The 23,201-nt window shown below is 48.3% G+C and overlaps 1 protein-coding gene across 1 annotated transcript in view; it reads right to left on the bottom strand.

Annotated features, from left to right (window-relative positions):
• Positions 1-23,201, bottom strand: part of RASA2 (RAS p21 protein activator 2) — a 149,128-nt gene that overhangs the window by 4,819 nt on the left and 121,108 nt on the right. Inside the window, exons 15-23 of the mRNA XM_029067960.2 lie at positions 22,609-22,715; positions 15,612-15,695; positions 15,413-15,490; positions 13,226-13,299; positions 12,824-12,930; positions 10,119-10,201; positions 6,031-6,254; positions 4,452-4,555; positions 1,089-1,278 (exon numbers count right to left, since the gene is read on the bottom strand). Of these exons, the coding sequence (XP_028923793.1) occupies positions 1,089-1,278; positions 4,452-4,555; positions 6,031-6,254; positions 10,119-10,201; positions 12,824-12,930; positions 13,226-13,299; positions 15,413-15,490; positions 15,612-15,695; positions 22,609-22,715 (1,051 nt within the window). The remainder of the gene's footprint in view (positions 1-1,088; positions 1,279-4,451; positions 4,556-6,030; positions 6,255-10,118; positions 10,202-12,823; positions 12,931-13,225; positions 13,300-15,412; positions 15,491-15,611; positions 15,696-22,608; positions 22,716-23,201) is intronic.

Here is a 23,201-nt window from a genome sequence, read left to right as displayed (position 1 = left end):
CTATACTAAGCGCTTGGAATGAACAAGTCAGCAACAGATAGAGACAGTCCCTGCCATTTGACGGGGTTATGGTCTAATCGGGGGAGACAGGCAGACAAGAACAATGGCAATAAATAGAGTCAAGGGGAAGAACATCTCGTAAAAACAATGGCACCTAAATAGAATCAGGGTGATGTACATCTCATTAAACAAAATAAACAAAATAAATAGGGTGGTAAAGATATATACAGTCGAGCGGATGAGTACAGTGCTGAGGGGGTGGGATGGGAGAGGGGGAGGAGGAGAGGGAAGGGGGGAGAAAAGGATTTGGCTGCAGAGAGGTGAAGGGGGGGTAGAGGGAGCAGAGGGAAAAAGGGGGATCCTCTCGCCCAGTCAGATGAGGGCCCGAGGAGGGGATTATTCCTTAATGGAGGCCCGTGGGGTCAAGGCCTTTCACATCCACCCACTAGAGCCTCCTCAATGGCCTGTGCCACTCTTGGCTTTTCTCGAACATTTCTCCAAATTCTGAATGAACAACTTGTTTAGGGCTCCCTCACTAAATAAAATCCACAATTCACACCACTCCAACTTCAACGACCCCTACTGTTTACAGCTGAAACGGATGGACCCCTGGGCTCTTTGGCTCTCCTCCAATGCTCCCTTGTCCCCCACAGCCTGCATCCCCCAAAAGCCTCCCGCCCCTAGTCAGGGATAGAAAAGTGTCATTCCTCCCTTGGGAGCGGGGGCAGTGAAGGACCAACCCTTCCCTTGGGCAAGTCACTTCACTTCTCTGTGCCTCAGTTACCTCACCTGTAAAATGGGGATTAAGACTGTGAACCCCACGTGGGGACAGGGACCGTTTCCAACCCGATTTGCTTGTATGCCTCGCCAGCGCTTAGTACTGTGCCTGGCACATAGTAAGCGCTTAACAGGTACCACAATTATTATTATTATTATTATTATTATTAAGTCGCCTGGCTTCCGAGGAGGTTCTATGTCAAGGCAAGGATTTTCGAGTATTCAGGCTCCGGTTTTCTGATGGGTAAATCTCAGCCGGATGCGAGACCCCCGTGAGATGCCCCGTATGCGGCTCCCTGCAGGATACTCACTCGCTGCCGTATCTGGCACTCGTCGATCTCTTCTTGCGGTACTTTTCATGAGGCTCACTCAGCTTTTCTAGGATGGCCTTGATTTGCTGGAGTGTTTTGAACGTCGCTACCGAGTCCTCGATGATGAAGTGAGAGTAGTCGTCAGCATCCTTTTGAGGTCCTTGGTACACGGCGATGCTTCCGCAGGCCTCTAGAGATTAACGATACAGTCCGGTCAGGAGATGGCCTGCTTCTACAAATCTGTTCTGTCACTTGTGGTCCAAGATTTATTATTCCTGGGCCAGGAGTGAAGTAAAATAACTCAAGCTCTTACTCTACTCTTTCTGACTACTGGAGCCGGGTAAAAATAGTAAACTTTTGCATAAGAAAACAGTAAACTTTTAGCATGTAGAGAGAGCCCGGGTTTGGAAATCAGAACGACCTGGATTCTAATCCCAGCTCTGCCTCTTGTCTGCTGTGTGACTGGGCAAGTCACCTCACTTCTCTGGGCCTCAGTTCCCTTATCTATAAAATGGGGACTAAGACTGTGAGCCTCATGGGGAACAGGGACTGTGTCCAAACTGTTTAGCTTGTATCTACCCCAGTGCTTAGAACTGTGCTTGACACACGGTAACCACTTAACAAATACCATCATTATCATTATTATTTTTTTATGAATATTCGCATGAGGTGCTAACCCTCTGTACAGTTTGATTTATTGCTCGCCCCCCCTCCCAACCCCAGAGCAGGAACAAAACTTTGGCAAATGGATCAAGGAAATAAAGGAGACTTGAAAAGTCTCCAAAAACACCTTGACAATAAAATCCAAATGTATTAATAAAGCAAGTCTTCATGCAAAATGTCTATCCTAGGGCTCCCACACTCCCTTCTTTTCAAACCCCTCAGGGTCTCTCTGCGTTTGGCTCATCATCCTGCCAGCCCAGTTCCTAGGGACTGGGAAGAGGCCTTTCCAGCAAATAAATGCATTGTGCCCTTTGATCCCCTGAATAAGCTCAAGTCTGCTGCAAGGGACCATTCAATCCAACAATGGTATTTATTGAGCCCTTACTGTGTGTGGAACACCATACTAAGCTCTTATGAGAGTACAATACAACTGATTTGGCCATGGGAAGAGGTTTCTGTCACTGAATCGGAAGGGTCCTGATGACGGAAGAAAACAGCGACGTCCCTAAATCCAAGGATTTATGGCCAAGGGAAGGATTTACAGGATTTAGAGCCCAGGTTACAGCCACCGCAAGATACATGCACACACACACACGTGCATATATATACATATATATGTATATATCATGTGTATACACACACACACACACATATACATATATATGTGCATGTATATATATATATATATGTCAGGTGCTTAGTACAGTGTTTTGCACACAGTAAGCGCTCAATAAATATGACTGAATGAATGAATGTTTCTATATATGGATTTTGATCTTTCAAGGTCCGGATGGCATATGGATGGATGCCCCTGGACCTGGAAAAACCAAAATCCACTGTATCAAATCAAAATGTCAAACTTTACAGTCTCTTCACCACCAGCTCAAATCTGGGGATTAAGAAGGCTCACATCACTTTGAAGGAAAGCTAAGTGAATTTATACACTTGATCCAAGAAGACAACTGATGGAGAGAGGAATTTTAAAGGTGTGAAGCCGTGCTCAGAAGGAATCGGACTGCTACAAGAGGTTTTACAAAGACAAGAAGGAGGCTGTTCAACCTAAATTGGACAAATGTGTCATTAAAGTTCAAATGATTACTGCCACAGAACCATAGAACAAGGTACTACTTTGGCAACCTCCTGCAGAGATCCATGGTGGCTGCTAATTCTGTTGCATCATCCTCTCCCAAGCGCTTAGAACAGTGCTCTGCACACAGTACGCACTCAATACATACCACTGATTGATTACTACAATTCCTCAAAGAGTTCATGTTGCGATGCTATGCTTTTCATTCAAAACCTGTTTTCCCTCTTACTAAAACTGGGAGTCCCATGTGGAAAAGGACTGTGCACATAATAAGCACTTGACAGATATCACAACCACCATTATTATTATTAATTAGCTTAACAAAGATTCAACAATAGTTCAGTGAGGCTCAGGATAACAGTATAAAGCATATAAAGGAATTGCATATTACTTTAACATTTAAGTTTATGGGAAAATATTTCCTTACAAGAAAATCATAGAGAGGTAGCGTGGCTTAGTGGATAGAGCACAGGCCTGGAAGTCACGGGTTCTACACCCGGCTCTGCCACTTGTCTGCTGTGTGACCTTGGGCAAGTCGCTTCACTTCTCTAAGCCTCAGTTATCTCCTCTGTAAAATGGGGATTAAGGCTGGGAGCCCCATGTGGGACAGGGACTGTGACCAACTCGATTTGCTTGTATCCACCCCAGCATTTAGTATAATGCTTAGCACACAGTAAGCGCTTTACAAATACTATCATTATTGTTATTATCTCCAGTTTCAAGCATCATATCACAGCTGAATCATGAATGCCTGAGAGGGAAGGTAAAGGGAGGGAACAGTAGGGCAACTAAATCCAAGTGTCCACAACCCAAACAGTGGCAAAACCAGTCGGCAAAAAGAAGTCCTTCTAAACTAATGAAAGATAGGGCCGAGATAGGGCTGGGTCTTGGGTTTGAAGGTAGGTGTTCCTGACAGGCTCGGCGATCAGTTTGCTGAGAAGTGGACACTAAGCATTTGGGTTTTGGCTGGATGAGTGTCAATGACCTGTGGATGACCGGCCTCACAATATTTTAAATAGCGAAATACAGTAGAGTTCTCCTTCAGTTCAAAGCTGAGGCTTGTCAACGTTGAGGCTCCATCCTGATGAGGGAAGCAGCACAGTGTAGTGGAAAGGGCACAGGCCTGGCAGTCAGAGGACCTGGGTTCTAATCCCGGCTCTGCCACTTATCTGTTGGATGACCTCGGGAAAGGCACGTCACTTCTCTAGGTCTTAAGTTACCGCATCTGCAAAGTGGGGATTCAAACCTGTTCTCCCTTCTACTTAGATTGTGAGCCCCAAATGAGACCAGATAAACTTGTCTACCCAGTGCTTAGTACAGTGGCGTAGTGGATAGAGCACGGGCCTTGGAGTTAAAAAGGACCTGGGTCCTAATCCCACCTCCACCACTTATCTACTGTGTGAACTTGAGCAAGTCACTTAACTTTTCTGTGCCTCAGTTTCTTCCTCGGTAAAATGGGGATTAAGACTGTGAGCCCCATGTGGGACATGGACTGTAACCAATCTGATTAGCTTCTATCTACCCCAGTGCTTAGTACAGTGTCTGGCACATAGTAAGCGCTTAAAACAAATACCATTTTAAAAAAGGGATTAATAGACTCATTTCGAATTTACCTTCCATCTTCTGAAATTTAGACATGTTGAGGGTAAAAAGCGAATAAATCCTCTCTGTTTCTCTATCTTCATCGATATCGATTTGGACGTCAGCAGGAACACTCCTGTTACAAAAAGGTTAACAATACAACTCACTCTTTCTGGAGGAAAGGAGAGACGCACTCAGCATGTCAACCTTGCACTGTGGGGGACCAGGAAGGTCACAGAGGAAAGGTCAACAGGCTTCAGATATAAAGGCCTTTACTGGGGCACCCTCGGTCAATCTGACTAACCCAAGGGGAATGGGGATCCTGCCGGGGTTGGAGACTGGATGCAGAATTAAGGCATAGAAGCCAGTGCCGTCGGAATGAGCCATAACCATGGAATCGCAACGAGGACATCAAATGAGGAGATCCCTGGTGCTGATCTTTCTTGGCCGAAGGCCTTTAAGGGAAACACCAATTCAGGCTCTGAAGACCGTTCTGGTTTCACTGATTGGATTCTTGGTGATTTTTAGACTTCATGAAGTTTAAAACAGCATTTTAATGAGACCCGAGACCCGAGGCCACTTGGGGAATGCTTGTTTCCATGGATTTACAGAAAAAGGTACAGAGGAAAAGATGTAGAGCTTCAAACTGGCCTCTACAGAGAAGAGGCTCGTGGAAGCAGCACAGCATAGTGGACAGTGCCCGGGTCTGGGAGTCAGAAGGTCATGTGTTCTAATCCCAGCTCCATCACTTATCTGCTGTGGGGCCTTGGGCAAGAGACTTCACTTCTCTGGGCCTCAGTTACCTCATCTGTAAAACGGGGATTGAGACGGTGAGCTCCATGTGGGACAGGGACTGTGACAAACCTGATTTGCTTATATCCACCATAGCGCTTAATACAGTGTCTGGCATATAGGAAGCGCTTATCAAATACTATTATTATTATTAATTATTATTATTGAGATTCAACAAACCAATTACAGACAGAATGGCTGTGCCCCATGACATTTGCTCTCAGGACCCTCTAGTACCGTATGGTTTAAAAATGGACTGAGCCCAAAAAACTAAATCTGATTTAACATCGGGCATTAAACACATCTGACAAAATGTCAAGGAATACCATTTTTCTCTCAGTGAGACACTAACATGTCCAGTTGTCACTAATATGAAGGCACCAGAGCACTGCTGATTCATCAGAATGAAGAGAGACCGCCCCCACCCCTGGGTCCTTTTTACTGTACATCAGTGGCTCTTAACTTTTTTATTTTCTGAGGGCATGGTTGCAATCTTGTCAGGTTTAAACCATTTTTTAAAATAGAAAAATTATCCACAAAGGGACTATCTGGTATACAACACTACAGTTTGGCAACACTTTCCACAGCCTGAATTTACACTTAATGAGAAATCCAAGATGGATGGCTTTGGAGAGCTGGGAGAGGCAGAGAGGGAAAGAGACAGACTCTCCTTGGGTTGGGGGTGGGTGGTGGGGCGGGGGGAGGTCATCCAGCGATAGGGCAAGCAGAGACACAAATGGGGTAAATACTTCCCTCATTTTCCCGCCCGCGGTCTCCCCTTGAGATACGTTTGCAGCGCCCCATGTGAAAACTACTTACGCAGTACACGGCGTACAGCCTGATGTGGTCTCACTTGTGGCCTTGCAGCAAAGCCAATTTCCGTTCAGGTACGCAGAGGGGTGATAAGCACTCAGACGTTTATGGTTGCACCGGCTCACTCGGCAGAGAATTTCTATCCACTCGCTGGCCTCCACACAGTTATTGGCCTGGACGTACAGAGGCTTCTCGATGTTTGGCTTCTCCATGTGGATCACTTGGAACATCTGTGCAGGCAACGGAACAAGTCAGGGGGAAATGCTACAGAGCAATCAGTGATCTACCCCATCCCACCCCACCCTGTGGCCTGATCTTTACTTTGACCACAACTTTCCGTGCTTCTCACCACTAATTTTCATTCTACAACAGCAGTTTTTGAGCTGCTAGGTTACCTAGTCTGGAGGAGCTACCTCAAAGACGCACGCAGTTTCTACCCCATCGTTGGTTCTCTTCATCTCCCAGAAGGCTGGGGATACAGTTTGAGAGAGAGAGAGTGTCTAGGAATGAACTCATTTGGCAAAAATGTTGGCTATCGGTCACCAGACAGTCGTTGCCCGGATACCTGTGTCCCTAGAGTGTAGAACACTCTACTCTGTGTAGAGAGAAAGGGGAGCCCGAAGATCTTTGAGTCTACCCTCCAGTAACTCTCCTCTCACAGATTCACAAAGGCCTCCCCCGTGTCCCACCGCACTTCAACCGGAAAGACGTCAAACCTCAGACAACCAGTTGGTTTTCCCCCAGGACATCCAAAGAGTGGTTATCTCCATTCCCTCCCCCAGCTGAGAGACACCAATGACGCCAAATCCCAGGTGGCTTTTGCATGCCCTGATTATGAGAAAGTATTAACTGGGCAGAGCCCAGAACTGCTGGTTCCAATGTGCTCCAAGAAATTGGAATGGACACAGTCCACACCACCCCTGGAGGAGAATGGCTGCGATGGGCACAGTGAGTGGAAATCACAGTGATGGTGTCCCACTGGTGAACTGGGCTGGGTCCACCTGCAACTTCGAAGCAGACAATGCTCTTTATGGCCCAGTTTGCGGTCCCACCAAAACCACATCTAGGAACCTGAATTGACAGGGACCAGCTCCTCTTTCCCAACAAAGACAACATGCTTGCACATAATATCCTAGAATTGGAAAGGAAAAGCAAGTATATATGTGTGTGTGTATATATATATATATACATATATATAATAATTATGGTATTTGTTAAGCACTTAATATGTGCCCAGCACTGTTCTAAGCACTGGCCAATAATAATGGTATTTGTTAAGTGCTTACTACATGCCAAGTACTGTTCTAAGTGCTGGGGTAGGTACAAGGTGCTCAGCGTGGGTCAGTGGAAAGAGCACGGGCTTTGGAGTCAGGGCTCATGAGTTCGAATCCCAGCTCTGCCACTTGTTGGCTGTGTGACTGTGGGCAAGTCACTTAACTTCTCTGTGCCTCAGTTCCCTCATCTGTAAAATGGGGATTAAGACTGTGAGCCCCATGTGGGACAACCTGATTCCCCTATGTCTACCCCAGCGCTTAGAACAGTGCTCGGCACATAGTAAGCGCTTAACAAATACCAACATTATTATTATTATTATCTTCCCTCCCAAGCCCGGTCCGCTCCCAGACTTCTCCATCACCGTGGATGGCACGACCATCCTTCCCGTCCCGCAGGCCCGCAATCTCGGTGTCATCCTTGACTCGTCCCTCTCGTTCACCCCACACATCCTATCCGTTACCAAGACCTGCCGGTTTCACCTCTACAATATCGCCAAGATCCGCCCTTTCCTCTCCACCCAAACGGCTACCTTACTATTACGGGCTCTCGTTATATCCCGGCTAGACTACTGTGTCAGCCTTCTCTCTGATCTCCCTTCCTCCTCTCTCGCCCCGCTCCGGTCTATTCTTCACTCCGCTGCCCGGCTCATCTTCCTGCAGAAACGATCTGGGCATGTCACTCCCCTTCTTAAACAACTCCAGTGGTTGCCTGTCGACCTCCGCTCCAAACAAAAACTCCTCACTCTAGGCTTCGAGGCTCTCCATCACCTTGCCCCTTCCTACCTCTCCTCCCTTCTCTCTTTCTACCGCCCACCCCGCATGCTCCGCTCCTCCGCCGCCCACCTCCTCGCCGTCCCTCGGTCTCGCCTATCCCGCCGTCGACCCCTGGGTCACGTCCTCCCGCGGTCCTGGAACGCCCTCCCTCCTCACCTCCGCCAAACTGATTCTCTTTCCCTCTTCAAAACCTTACTTAAAAATCACCTCCTCCAAGAGGCGTTCTCAGACTGAGCTCCTCTTCCCTCTCTACTCCCTCTGCCATCCCCCCTTTACCTCTCCTCAGCTAAAGCCTCATTTTCCCCTTTTCCCTCTGCTCCTCCACCTCTCCCTTCCCATCCCCACAGCACTGTACTCGTCCGCTCAACTGTATATATTTTCGTTACCCTATTTATTTTGTTAATGAATTGTACATCGCCTTGATTCTATTTAGTTGCCATTGTTTTTACGAGATGTTCTTCCCCTTGACGCTGTTTAGTGCCATTGTTCTTGTCTGTCCGTCTCCCCCAATTAGACTGTAAGCCCGTCAAATGGCAGGGACTGTCTCTATCTGTTGCCGACTTGTTCATCCCAAGCGCTTAGTACAGTGCTCTGCACATAGTAAGCGCTCAATAAATACTATTGAATGAATGGAAAAGATTGTCCCATGTGGGGCTCGCAGTCTTAATCCCCATTTTACAGATGAGGTAACTGAGGCCCAGAGGAGTTAAGTTGCCCATGGTCACACAGCAGACAAGCGGCGGAGCTGGGATTTGAACCCACATCCTCTGACTCCCAAGCCTGGGCTCTTTCCACTTAGCCACGCTGCTTCTCTCTCTATATATATGTACATATGTGTAAATATATACCAATCAATGTAAATAATTGATTAATTAAATGCAGTTGTCTGAAGGTGAGATGAAAGTAGTCAATAACCTTGGCTCTTCCTACCTCACCTCACTACTCTCCTACTACAACGCAGCCCAAACACTTTGCTCATCTAATGGTGAGATTCTCACTGTACCTCGATCTCATCTATCTCATCGCCGACCTCTCGCCCGCCTCCTGCCTCTGGCTGGAACTCCCGCCCTCCTCATCTCCGACAGATAATTACTCTCCCCGCTTCAAAGCCTTACTGAAGGCACATCTCCTCCAAGAGGTTTACCCCGATTAATGATGATGATGATTAGGGTATTTGTTAGGGCTTACTAGGTGCTACGCACTGTTCTAAGCGCTGGGGTAGATACAGGGTAATCACATTGTCTCACATGGGGATCACACTTTTTAATCCCCATTTTGCCAGATGAGGTAACTGAGGCTCAGAGAAGTGAAGTGACTAGCCCAATGTCACACAGCAGACAAGTGGCAGAGCTGGGATTAGAACCCACGACCTCTGACTCCCCAAGCCCATGCTCTTGCCACTAAGCCACGATTAAGCCCTCCTTTCTTCTCCCTCTCCCTTCTGCGTCACCCTGATTTACTTCCTTTATTCATCCCCCCACAGCCCCACAACACTTAATAATAATAATAATGTTGGTATTTGTTAAGCGCTTACTATGTGCAGAGCACTGTTCTAAGCGCTGGGGTAGATACAGGGTAATCAGGTTGTCCCATGTGAGACTCACAGTTGATCCCCATTTTACAGATGAGGGAACTGAGTGCACACATATCTGTAATTTATTTATATTAATGTCTGTCTCCCCCTCTAGACCGTGATCTCGGTGTGGGGAGGGAATGTGTCTGTTATACTATAACTGCTCAATAAATATGACTGACTGACCCGCCATGGAGGTTGCCTGTTCATGTGAATAGGGGCTAAACAGTGGAAGCCACACTGTCCATGACCAGGAAGGAGGCCAGGCCTGCGCACATGAGGGTAGATGTAGTAAGAAGGGAGCAGAAATCCCAACTTCACCGTTGGACAGTGAGCTGCCCGTGACAAAGAAAGGAGAACTGTACGACCCCACGGCTTTGCCCTCCATGGTCTGAGGATCGGAATCCCGGCTGGTGGGAGAGCTTTTGCAGGGAAGGCCAAATACCCCAATGAATGCTATTGGTGGAACTCACGTTTTTCTTGTTAAAAGAGCTCTCCTCCAGCTTTTCCACCGCCAGGATGTTTCTGACCAGAATGGTGTAAATTGCATCTTTGCCTGGATAGGAAAAAGATATTGGGAATGATCAAAAAGGACCATACAAAAATCAGCTGAAAGCCAACTCTGTCAGAATCGGAAGGATGTTGGCAGAATGCGTTATTTGAGGAAGAGTACCAGGGGCCTGCAGTTCCACTGAAAGAGCAGGGCTACAGTCCAAAACTGATCTTGAAGTTGTGGGCAGGGAACATGTCTACCAGCTCTGTTGCACTGTGCTCTCCCAAGTACTTAGTGCTCTGAACAGAGTAAGCATGCAATAAATACCATTCACTGATCGAACTGCCCGTTTCGCGCTGGCCTTCCCAACCTTTCTTGCCCCAGCAGTGGCAGAGTCTTCGAGAATGAACGACACTACTAAGGTATCGTACAGAAAGTGCTGTCTTTCAATAGTGGGAGTTATTGGACCACATTAGCATGATATCAGACTGCAGTACGACAGGTGGTGAGCTCCATAATAATAATAATAATAATTGTGGTACTTGTTGAGTGCTTACTATGTGCCAGGCACTAAGTGTTGGGGTAGATACTAAATAATCAGGTTGGACATTGCCCCCTCCCATTTAGAATGCACAGTCTTCAACCCCATTTTACAGATGAGGGAACTGAGGCACAGAGAAGTTGTGACTTGCCCAAGGTCACACAGCAGACAAGAGGCAGAGTCGGAAATAGATCCCAGATCCTCTGACTTTCAGGCCTGTGCTCTTTCCACTAGAGCACACTGCTTCTGTAATCCCTGTGGCAGAGGGGCTGAGTCCAACCTCATTCTCTTGTGCATCCATCCCAGTGCTCAGAACAGTGCTTGACATGTAGTAAGTGCTTAATGAGTACTATTATTATTGTTCAATTCCAGAAAATAGATACAGTCTCTCCTCTCCACGGGCTTAACTATACCAGAGACCTGCACACCCTCATTTTACCAGACATAATCGGCGGGGACAACTGGAGCAAAGTGGGATAATTAATGTCAGGAGGCGGGTAAGGGCCACTGCGCTGAATGAACGAAAAAGGAGGAGTTGCTGCCACATCAGGGTAAGTGAAGACTGGGACTGCTCCCCAAACAATATAAAGGTCACCCCAACCCTCCCCGCATCATCTTCCTTCCCCCTCGCCCCCAACTCCATACCACTCAGCCCTAAAGAGCGGCCGATAGGTAGTGCACGGAAACCACAGATATGTCAGCAGAAGGACTGGTCGGAAGCGATCATCCTGCCGATAGACAGCTGCAGGATCGTAGTCTCCCCAGGCCAACCCACGATACCCGCCACAAATTTGTGGCCAGGATGGGTAAGTACATTTTTTATTTTTTGGGGATGCAGTGTGAATATGGGTTAGTAGTTTGGGCGTATGGATCAAGTACAGACCTCTAATTTTTATTCTACCTGTTCTTCCAAGGGTGGACTGGCAGATGTTTATGATGGCCTACCCCTGCTTCCTGATCTTTCATTCATTCACTCCCTACTTCTCTGCCTCTCTCTTTTCCATACTGTAGGAAGGGAATCAGGATCAAGGAGAGTGGGCGGATGAGAATGGGGAAAAAGAATATCAGCGAATGATGACCTTAAAGGCGGCAGAATCATTCATGCATTCTTTCGATTGTATTTATTGAGAGCTGTGTGTAGAGGACTGTGCTGAGCACTTGGAAAGTACAATTTGGTAACAGAAACAATCTCTACGCAACAGGCTCACAGTCTAGAATCAAATCTGTCCTTGCCAAAGAATAGGTCTCCAACTCCTGTGAAGGTCAGAAGGCAGGTGTTCCTTGGTGAGCCCCCGAGAGTAGCCAGGTCAGGGAATGGTGAGAGCACAGGAGATACAAGGAGAATGGATAAGATGGGACAGGGGAAGGTGGACACTTTTTTTTTAATGACATTTGTTAAGTGCTTTACTATGTGTCAGGCACTGTACTAAATACTGGGCTAGGTACCAGATAATCAGGTTGGACACGGTCTCTGTCCCATGCTGGACTCACGGTCTTAATCCCCATTTTACAGATGAGGAAACTGAGCCATAGAAGGAGTAAACTGACTTGCCCCAGGTCACACAACAGACAAGTGGCAGAATTGGGATTGGAACCCAGGTTCTCTCACCCCCTGGCCCTTGTTCTTTCCATTATACCATGCTGTTTCTCAGAGAATGGTAAAAAGGGCTAGGGAGAGGGAATCAGAGGAGTTCTGGGGAAGGTGCTGATCTTTCCTTGTCTTTCAGTCGCATGCCTGGGGCTCACCCTGTGGGCACTGCTATCCCTGGGGCCAGAGCCAGTCGGACTCCTGAGCACATCTTGAGGAAGCGCCAAGCTTTCAGCCTGCAGCGAAACAGCATGTATCGCTCCAGCCCCTTCGGGGTCCTAAGCTCATTTTGGGGCAGGAGGTGTGTCTGGCAACTCCGCTGTACTGTACTTTCTCAGGTGCTCAATAATATGCTCTGCACATAGTGAGAACTCAGTAAATACCACGGATGATGATGATGACGCCGAGAACCAGGTTCACCTAGAGGCTCTCCCCAGCCCACCAAGGAATTCAGCACCCCGGACAAGCTGGCATCACTTGCCTCCGGGAGCAGGTTGTTTCGGAAACAACAGTCCCAGGACAGACCAGAAATCCCTCAGGGAATGGGCTACGCTACCTTGTTGTTTGTGGTAAGTGAGCTCCCTGCTGGTCAGGCAGAACCATCGCTTCTTGAAATTCTTTTTTCCAATCCGATTCCTTCCTTGGGCCCTTTTGTACATGTCCCTGTTAAAAGAGGGTTCGGAGAACTGAACTCTGTGGGTTAACCTAAAAGAGCGGTCATAAATCAACACTGAAAACAGTGGAGCACAAAAGCTTTCAACCAAGGCTCTGCTGGGGGTCTTTAGCTGGTCTGGAAGAAAAGGAAGATTGCCGTTACCTTAGGCAATGCTAAGCCCAGAGGTCACAATTATCCTAGTTACCCACGGGTTCGCGGATTAGCATAAATGCCGCCATTGTGAATCTCAGCCTGGGCATAGTACTGCAACTAATATCTGAAGTTTTGAATTGGTTAAATTACCCTTCTTTCAGATGCACGGCCTCAGTCAAACCACTGGGCTCTTTACTTTCAGTAGATGATATTTCTTCTAGGAACTAAAAGAGAACAAAGGTAAATGTTATACTGTGTGGGACAAAATTAATCCTCCATTTGCCTAAAAAGGTCACCTATCCAACACACACAGTAATCACATCTTCTGAGGGTGAACCCTACTTACCAGTGAGTTAGAAACCAGTGGAAACAATCCGCTAAAAGTCAGTTCTTACACGTCTTTGCTGCTGCCTCGAGTAGACAGCAGTGTGGAGAGCATGGGACTGGGAGTCAGACCTGGCTTCGGGTCCCAGCTCTGCTCCTGGCCTGCTGTGTGGCCTAGGGTAAGTTGATTAACCTCTCAGTGCCTCAGTTTTCACAGCAGCTAAGCTTCACTGGATGCCTCCCCAGATCTTTCCCTCCTGGGGGCACCGGCTGTACCCCATTCCGACACTACGGCTTGCAGGAGCAATGGGAGAGGGCAGAGAGGAAGGGCCACTGACAGCAGCGGGGGTTCCTGGTGGTAGTGAAGCTGGCACCCCAACAGCCTTACTCTGTGGGCAAGAACTGTCGTCCCCTTGGGAGGGTCAGGGAGGAGTGCCTGTGCCAACTGCCATGTCTGCCCTACCCGCTTTTGGCACGGTGACGGGGGATGTGGACTCGTTTCCCCCTGAACATCCAACGGGGCATCCAGACAATTGCATTCCCAGGTTTAAGGAACCAAGGGACCGGGTGGAAGACGCTGGTGTCCCCTCAGCGAACCAGCCCCAAACTTCTGACCCGTTGTCACTCAGAGGATGGCCTGAAGTTTTCCACTCCAGGCCTCCTCCTCCTGCAGGGTCAGTCAGTCATGTAACCAACAGGAAGAGCCAACGGACATCAGTAATCTCCTACAGGCTGCTCCTGGGGAGGGACAGATGGCTGAAGGTGCCCAAGGGGTTGTCTATGCCCTCCTGACCTGCAGCAGACACTCACTCACTAGCTAGCCAAAGTTCTCTCGAAAATAAGGCTGGGTTAGAACCAGAAGCTAGAATCCATCTAGAATTTCTAGCATGACAAATACCTCCACCAAGTGACTTCCAGTAAGAGGCTGGCTGGACTTTGAGGTGTGAGGGACCTGGTAAGGGTTTGGAGGGAGAAAAGCAGGGTTACTCTCCTACCTTCATCACCCTCCCCTTCTCCAAAGTTGCCTCTGACTTCCCAGCACTGGCCCAAAGTTGGCCGGGGCAGAAAAGGTACAAAGCGTACTCACTTCTGGTATACTTTTTTTAAAGTACTTGCTAAGTGCTTTTTATGTGCCAGGGTCTGTACTAAGTGCTGGGGAAGATATAAACTAATCAGGTTGGACACAGTCCATGTCCCACACGGAGCTCGATTTTACAGATGAGGTAGCTGAGGCACAGAGGAGTTGAGTGACTTGTCCAAGGTCACGCAGCTGACAAGCGGCACAGCAGACACTATGCCGGAAAGCCTCTGAACAAAGTCCATACACGAGAGGCAATGGACACGGCCTTGCCAGCATCACTGGACCAACTTACTCTTACGGGCCATCTCCACATGTCCAAACAATGAAAGGGAAGTTTACCTAAGGTACAAGCTGTTTTGTTTTCCAAAAGTCAAGAAGTTTTCCTCTAAGAACCTCAATGGAGATATAGTCTGTGGCAAAACTCACACTGGTGAGAATTTTAAAATCCTCGCCAGTCACTGACATTTATTGAGACCCCAGGGACTTAGAACCAGTTTCCACCTTGCCGCTACAGTCTAAACCAAGTCCGGGGAAGCGGGGGCATCGCTGGCTGATGCTCAGAGGTCCTTCTGGCCCCTCCGCGGATAGCAGACCCAAGCCTCCAAACGAGAACAGTTAGAGAAGGAGGAAAAGAGCTTTGTTACAGTCTGGGCTGCTTCCATCTTTGGGCACGGCAAGTGGGAAGGGTTGGGGGATAAACAGTGATTCACAGAAAATTTGCTCGTGTCCAGTGTGTGAAACAATAGGATGTTTCATAAAGCCCAGATTCCACAGGAGAGGCAGCCCGCAATATCAGTAGAGGGGGATAGCTCCTTGTGGGCAGGGAACGTTTCTACCAACTCTGTTCTGTTGTACTCTCCCAAGTGCTTAGTACAGTACTCTGCACACAATAAGCGCTCAATAAATACGATTGATTAATTGGAGCACTGTACCTTTTTAACTGCTTCGATGTATTTTTCTTCTTGGAACATTTTGAAAAACTCACACATGAACGTCTCTTTGAAACTTGACTAAGAAAAAGACAAGATTGCTGCCGGTTAGTAGATGTGAACAACGCTAGACTCCCCTCCCCACTGCTGTTGTCCACCCTCCCTCCCCAAAGGGAGGACACTGGGGCAGCTGGGCACTGACCTTGCTTTTGGACAGACTCCCCCAGCTTCCCAGAGTCTGGATGGTTTTCGAGATGAGCGTCAATGTTCTAACTGTCTGTGCATCCTAGGAATGTAAGAGACCCAGTTGTCATCCCTCTGGGTATTCGATAAGCTTGGCTCGTTTCAAAAGGAAAGGTGGCATGGCTGACCAGCTGTACCCCAATGCCATAAGAGTATTTGGGAACTCAGGGTTGGGCTGCCCTGAGACGGTAGGCCCAAGTGGCTGACCTGGACAAATGATGGCTGTTGAATCCCCCCAAACTAGCCTAGCAGGGAGGAGGATCCCCCCCAAGGATCACCTATGGATGCAGTCAAGAACTCAGTGTCCCGAATAAATTGATATGCCGGAGGGGAGATGGGAGAGGAAGCTCGGAGGGAGAGGAAACCTTGTCTGTTTGGCTACCCTCAAACAGAATTTCAGGTAAGTAGGTACTGTTCCTCTGCGAATTAGCATCAACTGTCTCTCCTTGTTTAAATTTGATCTGAAAGGAGCGAGTCCTGTCACTTTGTTTTAGGCATCCCCTTTCCACGATGTCTGAGAGTCGATAACATACAATAGCTCCTTTATCTTAACTTAATGTGTCCAAAACAGAATTCCTCATCTTCCCACCCAAAACCCTGTCCTCCCCCTGACTTTTCCATCACTTCAGACAGCACCACCAACCACCCTGTTTCACAAGCCCATAACCTTGGATTATCCTCATTCAAGCGGTCACTAAATCCTGCCGGTTCAACCTTCACGATATCGCTATATTTGGCCCTTTCCTCTCCACCCAACTGCACTTATCATATCCTGCCCTGACTACTGCATCTGCCTGTAGCTGACCTCTCAGCCTCCTGTCTCTCCCCATTTCCATCTATACTATTGCCCAAATCATTTTTCTAAAAACCATTCAGTCCATGCTTCCTCTCTCCTCAAAAACCTCCAGCAGTTACCCATCCACCTGCATCAAGGAGAAACTCCTTACGTGTGGCTTTACAGCACTCAATCATCTTGCCTCCTCCTACCTTACCTTACCCTTCCCACTGTATCCTAGGCCACACACTTTGCTCCTCTAATCCCAACCTACTCACTGTAACTCGATTTCATCTATCTCACCACCAACTCCTTGAATGCGTTCTCCTTCTGGCCTGGAACTCCCTCTCTCTTCATACGAGTAGACAGCCACTCTCTCCACCTTCAAAGCCTTATTAAAATCACATCTCCTCCAAGAAGCCTTCCCTGACAGCCCTCATTTACCCTCTTCTCTCTCCCTTCAGCATTGTCTATGCAATTGAATTCTGTACCCTTTAAGTACTTGATATTCACCCCACCCTCAGTCCCGCTTATGCAGTTTAGGTACATACTTGCAATAGCTCCTTATGGGAAGGCAACTTATCTACCCAATCTGATAATAATAATTATGGCATTTGTTAAACTCTTACTCTGTGCCAGGCACTTTTACTAAGCGCTGGGGTGGGTATAAACAAATTGGGTTGGCCACAGTCCCCGTCCCACATGGGGCTCACAGTCTTAATCCCCATTTTACAGATGAGCTTAAGTGAGGCACAGAAAAGTTAAATGACTTACCCAAGGTCACACATCAGATGTACGGAGGAGCCGGGATTAGGACTCACGTCCTCTGAGTCCCAAGCCCTTGCTCTTTCCACTACACCATGCTGCTTCCCCAGGGCTTAGTACAATGCTCTGCATACAGTAAGGACTCAATAAATACTACTGATTGATTGATTGACTTTTCTCTGAGGAGAAGGAAAACAGGATTGGTTTAACCAGTGTCCCAGACTCAGAAATCAATAGGGTGCCCTGCATTGGCAGTGGGCACTTCTTGGGGCAGCTCAGTGCCAGGCAGGACTGCAGGGGAGCCATGTGCCCCAAGGCAGCTACTGTCCCCGTCCTCCAATCCTCAGCTCCGGAAGTCTCCTTCCATAAGCTCCTTCTCATGCTGGCCTATGCCGGCACAGCAAAGGCTGCTGAGAAATCCCAAGCACTTCATTCAGGCCTTCCTTCCCTCCCTCCGTTCTGCGTTCCTATGACATCTAGGTCACAGTGGACTCCACCCCTGACCCACATCTCTCACTCCCTTTCAGGGCTTCAGAGTACCTTAATTCTAACACAAGGAAACTCTCCCAGCCTCACGGCTCTCTCTCTTTCTTCACCACCTTGCTGTACATGCTCACTGGAGTTGCTGCTCTTCTGCCCCTTCCCTCGGATCCCATCCCAAGAAAAGCCTCATCCCAGGCTTCTCCACTCTCTGTATCATTTCAACCGCTCCAGTGGCTCCTGGCCCTCACTGTTTGAGCATGCTGCTCTCATCTGCTGACTCCATTTCTTCTGTGCCATGAGCATCATCGGCACTAGGCTGCACCCACAGTTCATCCATCTCAGAGTGGTTCCTCTGACAGAAGCACTGGGGCACCTAGAGGATCCTTGAGACGGCTGCGTTCTGATATCCAAAGTTCCCGTCTACCCACCTCTAAATAGATTCCTGCCTCTGCCTCTCCACCCAAAACTGCTATCTTATTCCATCTTGATCTCTGCACCGGCCTCTTCACGGACCTCCCTGCCTCTGGTCTCTCCCCACTCCGGTCTTTACTTCACTCTGCTGCCTGAATCATTTTTCTAAAAAACTGTTCCGTTTAAGTCTCCCCGCTCCTCAAAAACATCCACTGGTTGCCCATCCACCTCCATGCCAAATGCCAACTCCACAGGCTGTAAGGCACTCAATAAGCTCGCCCCCTTCCATTTTATTTCACTGATCTCCAACTACAGCCCAACACTTTGCTCCTCTCACACCAACCTACTCACTGCATCTCGATCTCATCTGCCTCACCGATGACCATGTCCTCGCTCTGGCCTGAAACTCCCTCTCCCTTCTCATCAGACAGACCTCCACTCTCCCCACCTTCAAAGCCCTCCTTAAATCACATCTTCTCCGAGAGATCTTTCCTGACTAAGCCCCATTTCCCCTATTCACCTTGCCCGCTGCATCATCTGTGCACATGGATCTGTACCCCTTAAGCACCTGACAACTCACCCCATCCCCAACCTCACAGCACTTATGTACCCAACACTGCACTCTTCCATTCCCCTACCAGTAATTTATTTTCATGTCTGTCTCCTCCTCTAGACTGTACTCTCCCTGTGGGAGAGATCGTATCGATTCTGCTGTATTTTTCCATCCCGAGCGCCTGGTACAGTGCTCGGCAAACAGTAAGTGCTCAATAAATACCACTGATTGATTCCATTAAATTATAAGTCCTCGAGGGCATGGATTTTACGTTCTAGATTTATTGTACTCTCCCAAGTGTTTAACAGAATGCTGTGGATATAGAAGCAGTGGCAGCATACGCCCTCAGCCTCGACTGGACCACTTAGCTCCATCACCGGTAATGCCTGCTGACCCACTGCAGTGCCATCCTCGGGTCTCACCCCCAGACTGCCCTTCCCTATGCTCTAAGGGGAGAGAAGGACAGAAGCAGCAGCAGTGATTGTCATACTCTGAGCTGTGAGGAACCTGAAATTCTGCTCCACTAGTCCCAGTACCCTACTACACTTTCTGTTTGTACTTTTTGGGTCTATTGTTTCCTCTTTTCTTATTTACCAGTAGCCCTTACCCCCTCCCCACCTTATTTTTAGGAGCAGCATGGCCTAGTGGATAGAGCATGGGCTTGGAAGTCAGGTTCTGATCCCAGCTCCACCACGTCTGCTGTGTGATCATGGGTAAGTCGCTTCACTTCTCTGGCCCTCAGTTCCCTCATCTATAAAATGAGGACTGAAACTGTGAGTCCCATGTGGGACAGGGACTGTGTCCAACCCGTTTGGTTGTAACCACCCCAGCACTTAGAACAGTGCCTGGTGCAGAATAAGCATCTAACAAATATTATTATTAATAACTATTATGAAGCCCTTTGAAGGCCAGAAATGATGTCTAATTCTCACTAGTGAATTTCTCCTCAGCATTTGGAAATGTGGCTGGCCCCCAGCAGATGCTTAATAAATCCTGCTATTACAGTAGGTGCTCATCAAATACCACTAATTAAACGATTCATTCCAGCCAGAGAACTTTCACTAAGGTCTCCAAGGTCTCCTTCTGGCCAAATCCAACTGCCTCCTATATATTCTAATCTTTGTTGACTGCTTTAGACTGTAAACTCACTATGGACATGGAATGTGCCTGTTATACTGTACTCCTCCCAGCACTTAGCACAGTGCTCTGCACACAGTAGGTGCTCAATAAATACACTTCATTGATTGATTGCTCTGCTGTCTTAGTCCTGTACACCACTGTCACCTCCTTGGAAATCTTTCTGCCAGTGGTTCTGGGAAGGCGCTTCTGCCTTGGATCTCCTCCACCTTCTGAGACCATTTCTTCTCCCTTTCCTTTGCTGGCTCTTCTTCCTCTCCCTCCTTGGAACTGTGCGTGTTCCTCAGGGCCCGGCTCTGAGCCCATACCCTTTCTCCATTTATGCTCATTCTCCTCGGGTGCTCACCAGCCCATGCAATTCCTCCACCACTTCATTTCCAGCTTCTCCTCTGACTCCTGCTCAGAGTTGCAGGCATCACCTCTGTAAAAAAAACTGACTGGAGCACATCAACCCCCTCTTCAAAACTCACCAATGCCTTCCTATTTCTTGGTGCAAAAAACAAAAACTTCCTCCCAAGTTCTCTGGTTCCCTCCTATTCTGTTCTCTCCTGCTCCACTCTAAGCTGGGCTCTTCATTCCAGCCAAAATAACCTTTCAACCACCTTCGCTCTCGACTGTCCCCCCTCTATGTTATTGTTCACACCTTTCCCCTTGCCTGCCGTCCTCTGCCTCTTTAGTTTCACCAAACCACATCCCTCCCCTAAAAGTCCTCCTTAGCCACTTTCTTGAGGAGGCAATACTTGATTAATCTCCACTTTCTTGGCTATTTCCTCATAGCAGTGTATGCGTTAATTTATGCTACATCCTCCCGGAGGGCAGGAATCTAGCCCTCTACTTCTTTCCGTATGTTTTTCAAGAGCATACCAGACCCACAGTATGTGTTTCCACATGTGTACAGAGTACAGAACGGTTAAGGAATTGAAGACCATCCTCCAGCAACTTTTTTGACTCGGCTGGTTGCACTTTTGCGGAAGCCTTCTCTGCGTATGTGCACGGCGTTGAAACGGTCGAGAACTACGGCGTGAGTTTTCCTCAATGTGATCTTCTACGAGAATGTGATTTTCACTTTAGAGATCTGGGTGTACAGTGCATTCGGACAGCAGATGGTCTGTCACATTCTGGAGCTACGGACACTGCTGACTTTCCAAGACTGCGGGATGTTCAAGGAAGCCCCCACTTCTTCTTATCCTACTCCCTTCTCTGCTGCCCTCGCACTTAGATTTGCACCCTTTATTCACCCCTCCTTCAGCCCCACAGCACGGAAGTTCATACCTGTAATTTATTTATTTATATTAACACCTGTCTCCCCCACTAGACCGTAAGCTCACTGTGGGTAGGGAATGTGCCTACCAACTGTTACGCTGAACTCTCCCAAGCGCTTAGTACAGTGCTCTGCACACAATAAGCGCTCAATGAACACCACTGATTGACTGGGAGAATAGGCCGTCAGCTTTAAGACCAACTGGAAATACTGTCAGATATCCAGCTGCAGATGCCCTGGAGGCAGGAAGAAATATGACACTGGAGAGCCGGGGAGAGGGAAGCCAGTGGGGATGCAAAGCAGAGGATCGGATTGAAGCCAGGCTCTTGACTTGCTCTTTTTGGAACAAGGCTGAGTTGTAGCATTCGGTCTGGGAGGATCATCATCAAGTTCAACGCGCGGTTATGTTTTCGGTAATGTGGGAGGCACATCCATGCACCGAAACGAAGCTGGAAATCGCCGCTGGAGTCCCTGTTCATCATTACTATTTGTGGAGCACCTACTGTGTGCCGAACAATGCCTTAGGCATTTGGCAGAGTATGCCAGATGTAAAGACAAAGTCCCTGCCCTCAGAGAGCTTACAGGGTAAACAGAGAGACAGATGTACCAGACTGCCAAACTTCTATTAACATCCCAGTTATGGCGGTTTCTATTCTGTGGTGGGCCACGAGGCGGCAGGGTCTTTTCTCAACCCGTGAGGAGGGGTCAGGAACGGTGGCAGGCTAGATTGGCTCCCTCCCGCCTCCCAATCATGAGGGCTTGCCGGGATGTCCCACGAGCCTCTACCTGCTCTGAAATAGCCACGGTCAATCCAGGGCAAACTGTGGAAGAATCTCACGGGGTCCAGGGTATGATCAAGTATAGATTAAGGACATGGAAAAAGTATTAATTCAGTAGCAGGTGTGGGAGAAGAGGCTGAAAACGGAATCTTGAAGTGCAGAACACTCCCATGCTCCAAAACTGAAGGCGGGGTTTACGATTTAAAACGGAGGTGATGAACTAGATCGACCAGATGATGCAATTAAAATATTCCACTCCATTATCTTCAAAGTGATCTTTAAACGAAGGCGTCGCAAAAATAAGAGAGAGTGAACCCGACCAGTGACAAGTCGATATCACACAAAACCCGCCCCTCTCTCAGCTGGTAGAGCGAGGAGGGAAAACGAAACAGCCGAGAACCGAGGCTCCCCTCACAACCTCGAATGGTGCACAGTGATGGTCAGTCAAGACTGTAAATTTCCTGTGGGCAGGGAGCGTACCTACCAACCCCGTTACGTGAGCTCTCCCAAGTGCTTAGTACAATACTCCGCCCACGGTGAGACCTCGATAAATACGACTGATTGATCGACGGACCCCAGGGCTGGCCTGTGTCCGATAAGGTAAAGGACGCTTCCTGACCAGCCGGATGTCCGGGTCCCGGACCGAGGGGGACCCTGGCGACCGGTCAGCGGGGCGCTCGGACCGCAAACCCCATCCCATTGCGCCAGCGGCCTGCCGCGCCCCCTCCCCCACCTCCTCCCATCCAGCATCGGGACCAACGGAATAAACCCCTGAACGGAACACACACTTACTGGGTGATGAGGCCGTAAATGAAAAGTATGGGGTGATACTACGGCTACAGCAAAGAAACGAAGAAACACAAAGCTGCTCACTGCAGAATACTGTACATGAGGGTCGTCTGCAGAGAAAAACCACGAGATGCGGTCACTCACACACACAGACACTGAATGGGAACCAAAGATGATAAAATACCAAAAGAAAACAATGAACATGTATGGCAGATGAGGAAAGAGCACTATTTTCTACGTTTCAGATTCATGAGGTGAAATGAGGGAGATGATGGGGGGCCTCAGGATTTGTTTCTCCTTTTTACAGTACAGATAGCCCCAGTATATTTCAGCCAACAGCTCCACGGGAATAACTGCAGAAAATGGAAAGCTAGCGGTTAGCTGTGGGTAGGGAATGTGTCTACCAATCTGTTGTATTCTGCTCTCCCCAGCGCTTAGTACGGTAGTGCTCTGAACATAGTAAGCATTCAATAAATACCACTGACGATAATGGTGATGATGTTGATGATAGCAGGACTGGGGGTGTTTTTAAATTCAAAGAGTCCTCTGTCCCTGAGTAGCAACAAAGAGATCTCTGGGAACTCCTCCTTGGATGG

The sequence above is a fragment of the Ornithorhynchus anatinus genome, chromosome 1 (assembly GCF_004115215.2).
Source record: "Ornithorhynchus anatinus isolate Pmale09 chromosome 1, mOrnAna1.pri.v4, whole genome shotgun sequence".
Taxonomy (NCBI): Eukaryota; Metazoa; Chordata; class Mammalia; order Monotremata; family Ornithorhynchidae; genus Ornithorhynchus; species Ornithorhynchus anatinus.
Note: the sequence above shows the minus strand (reverse complement) of the source record. Positions and strands in the feature narration are given on the sequence as shown.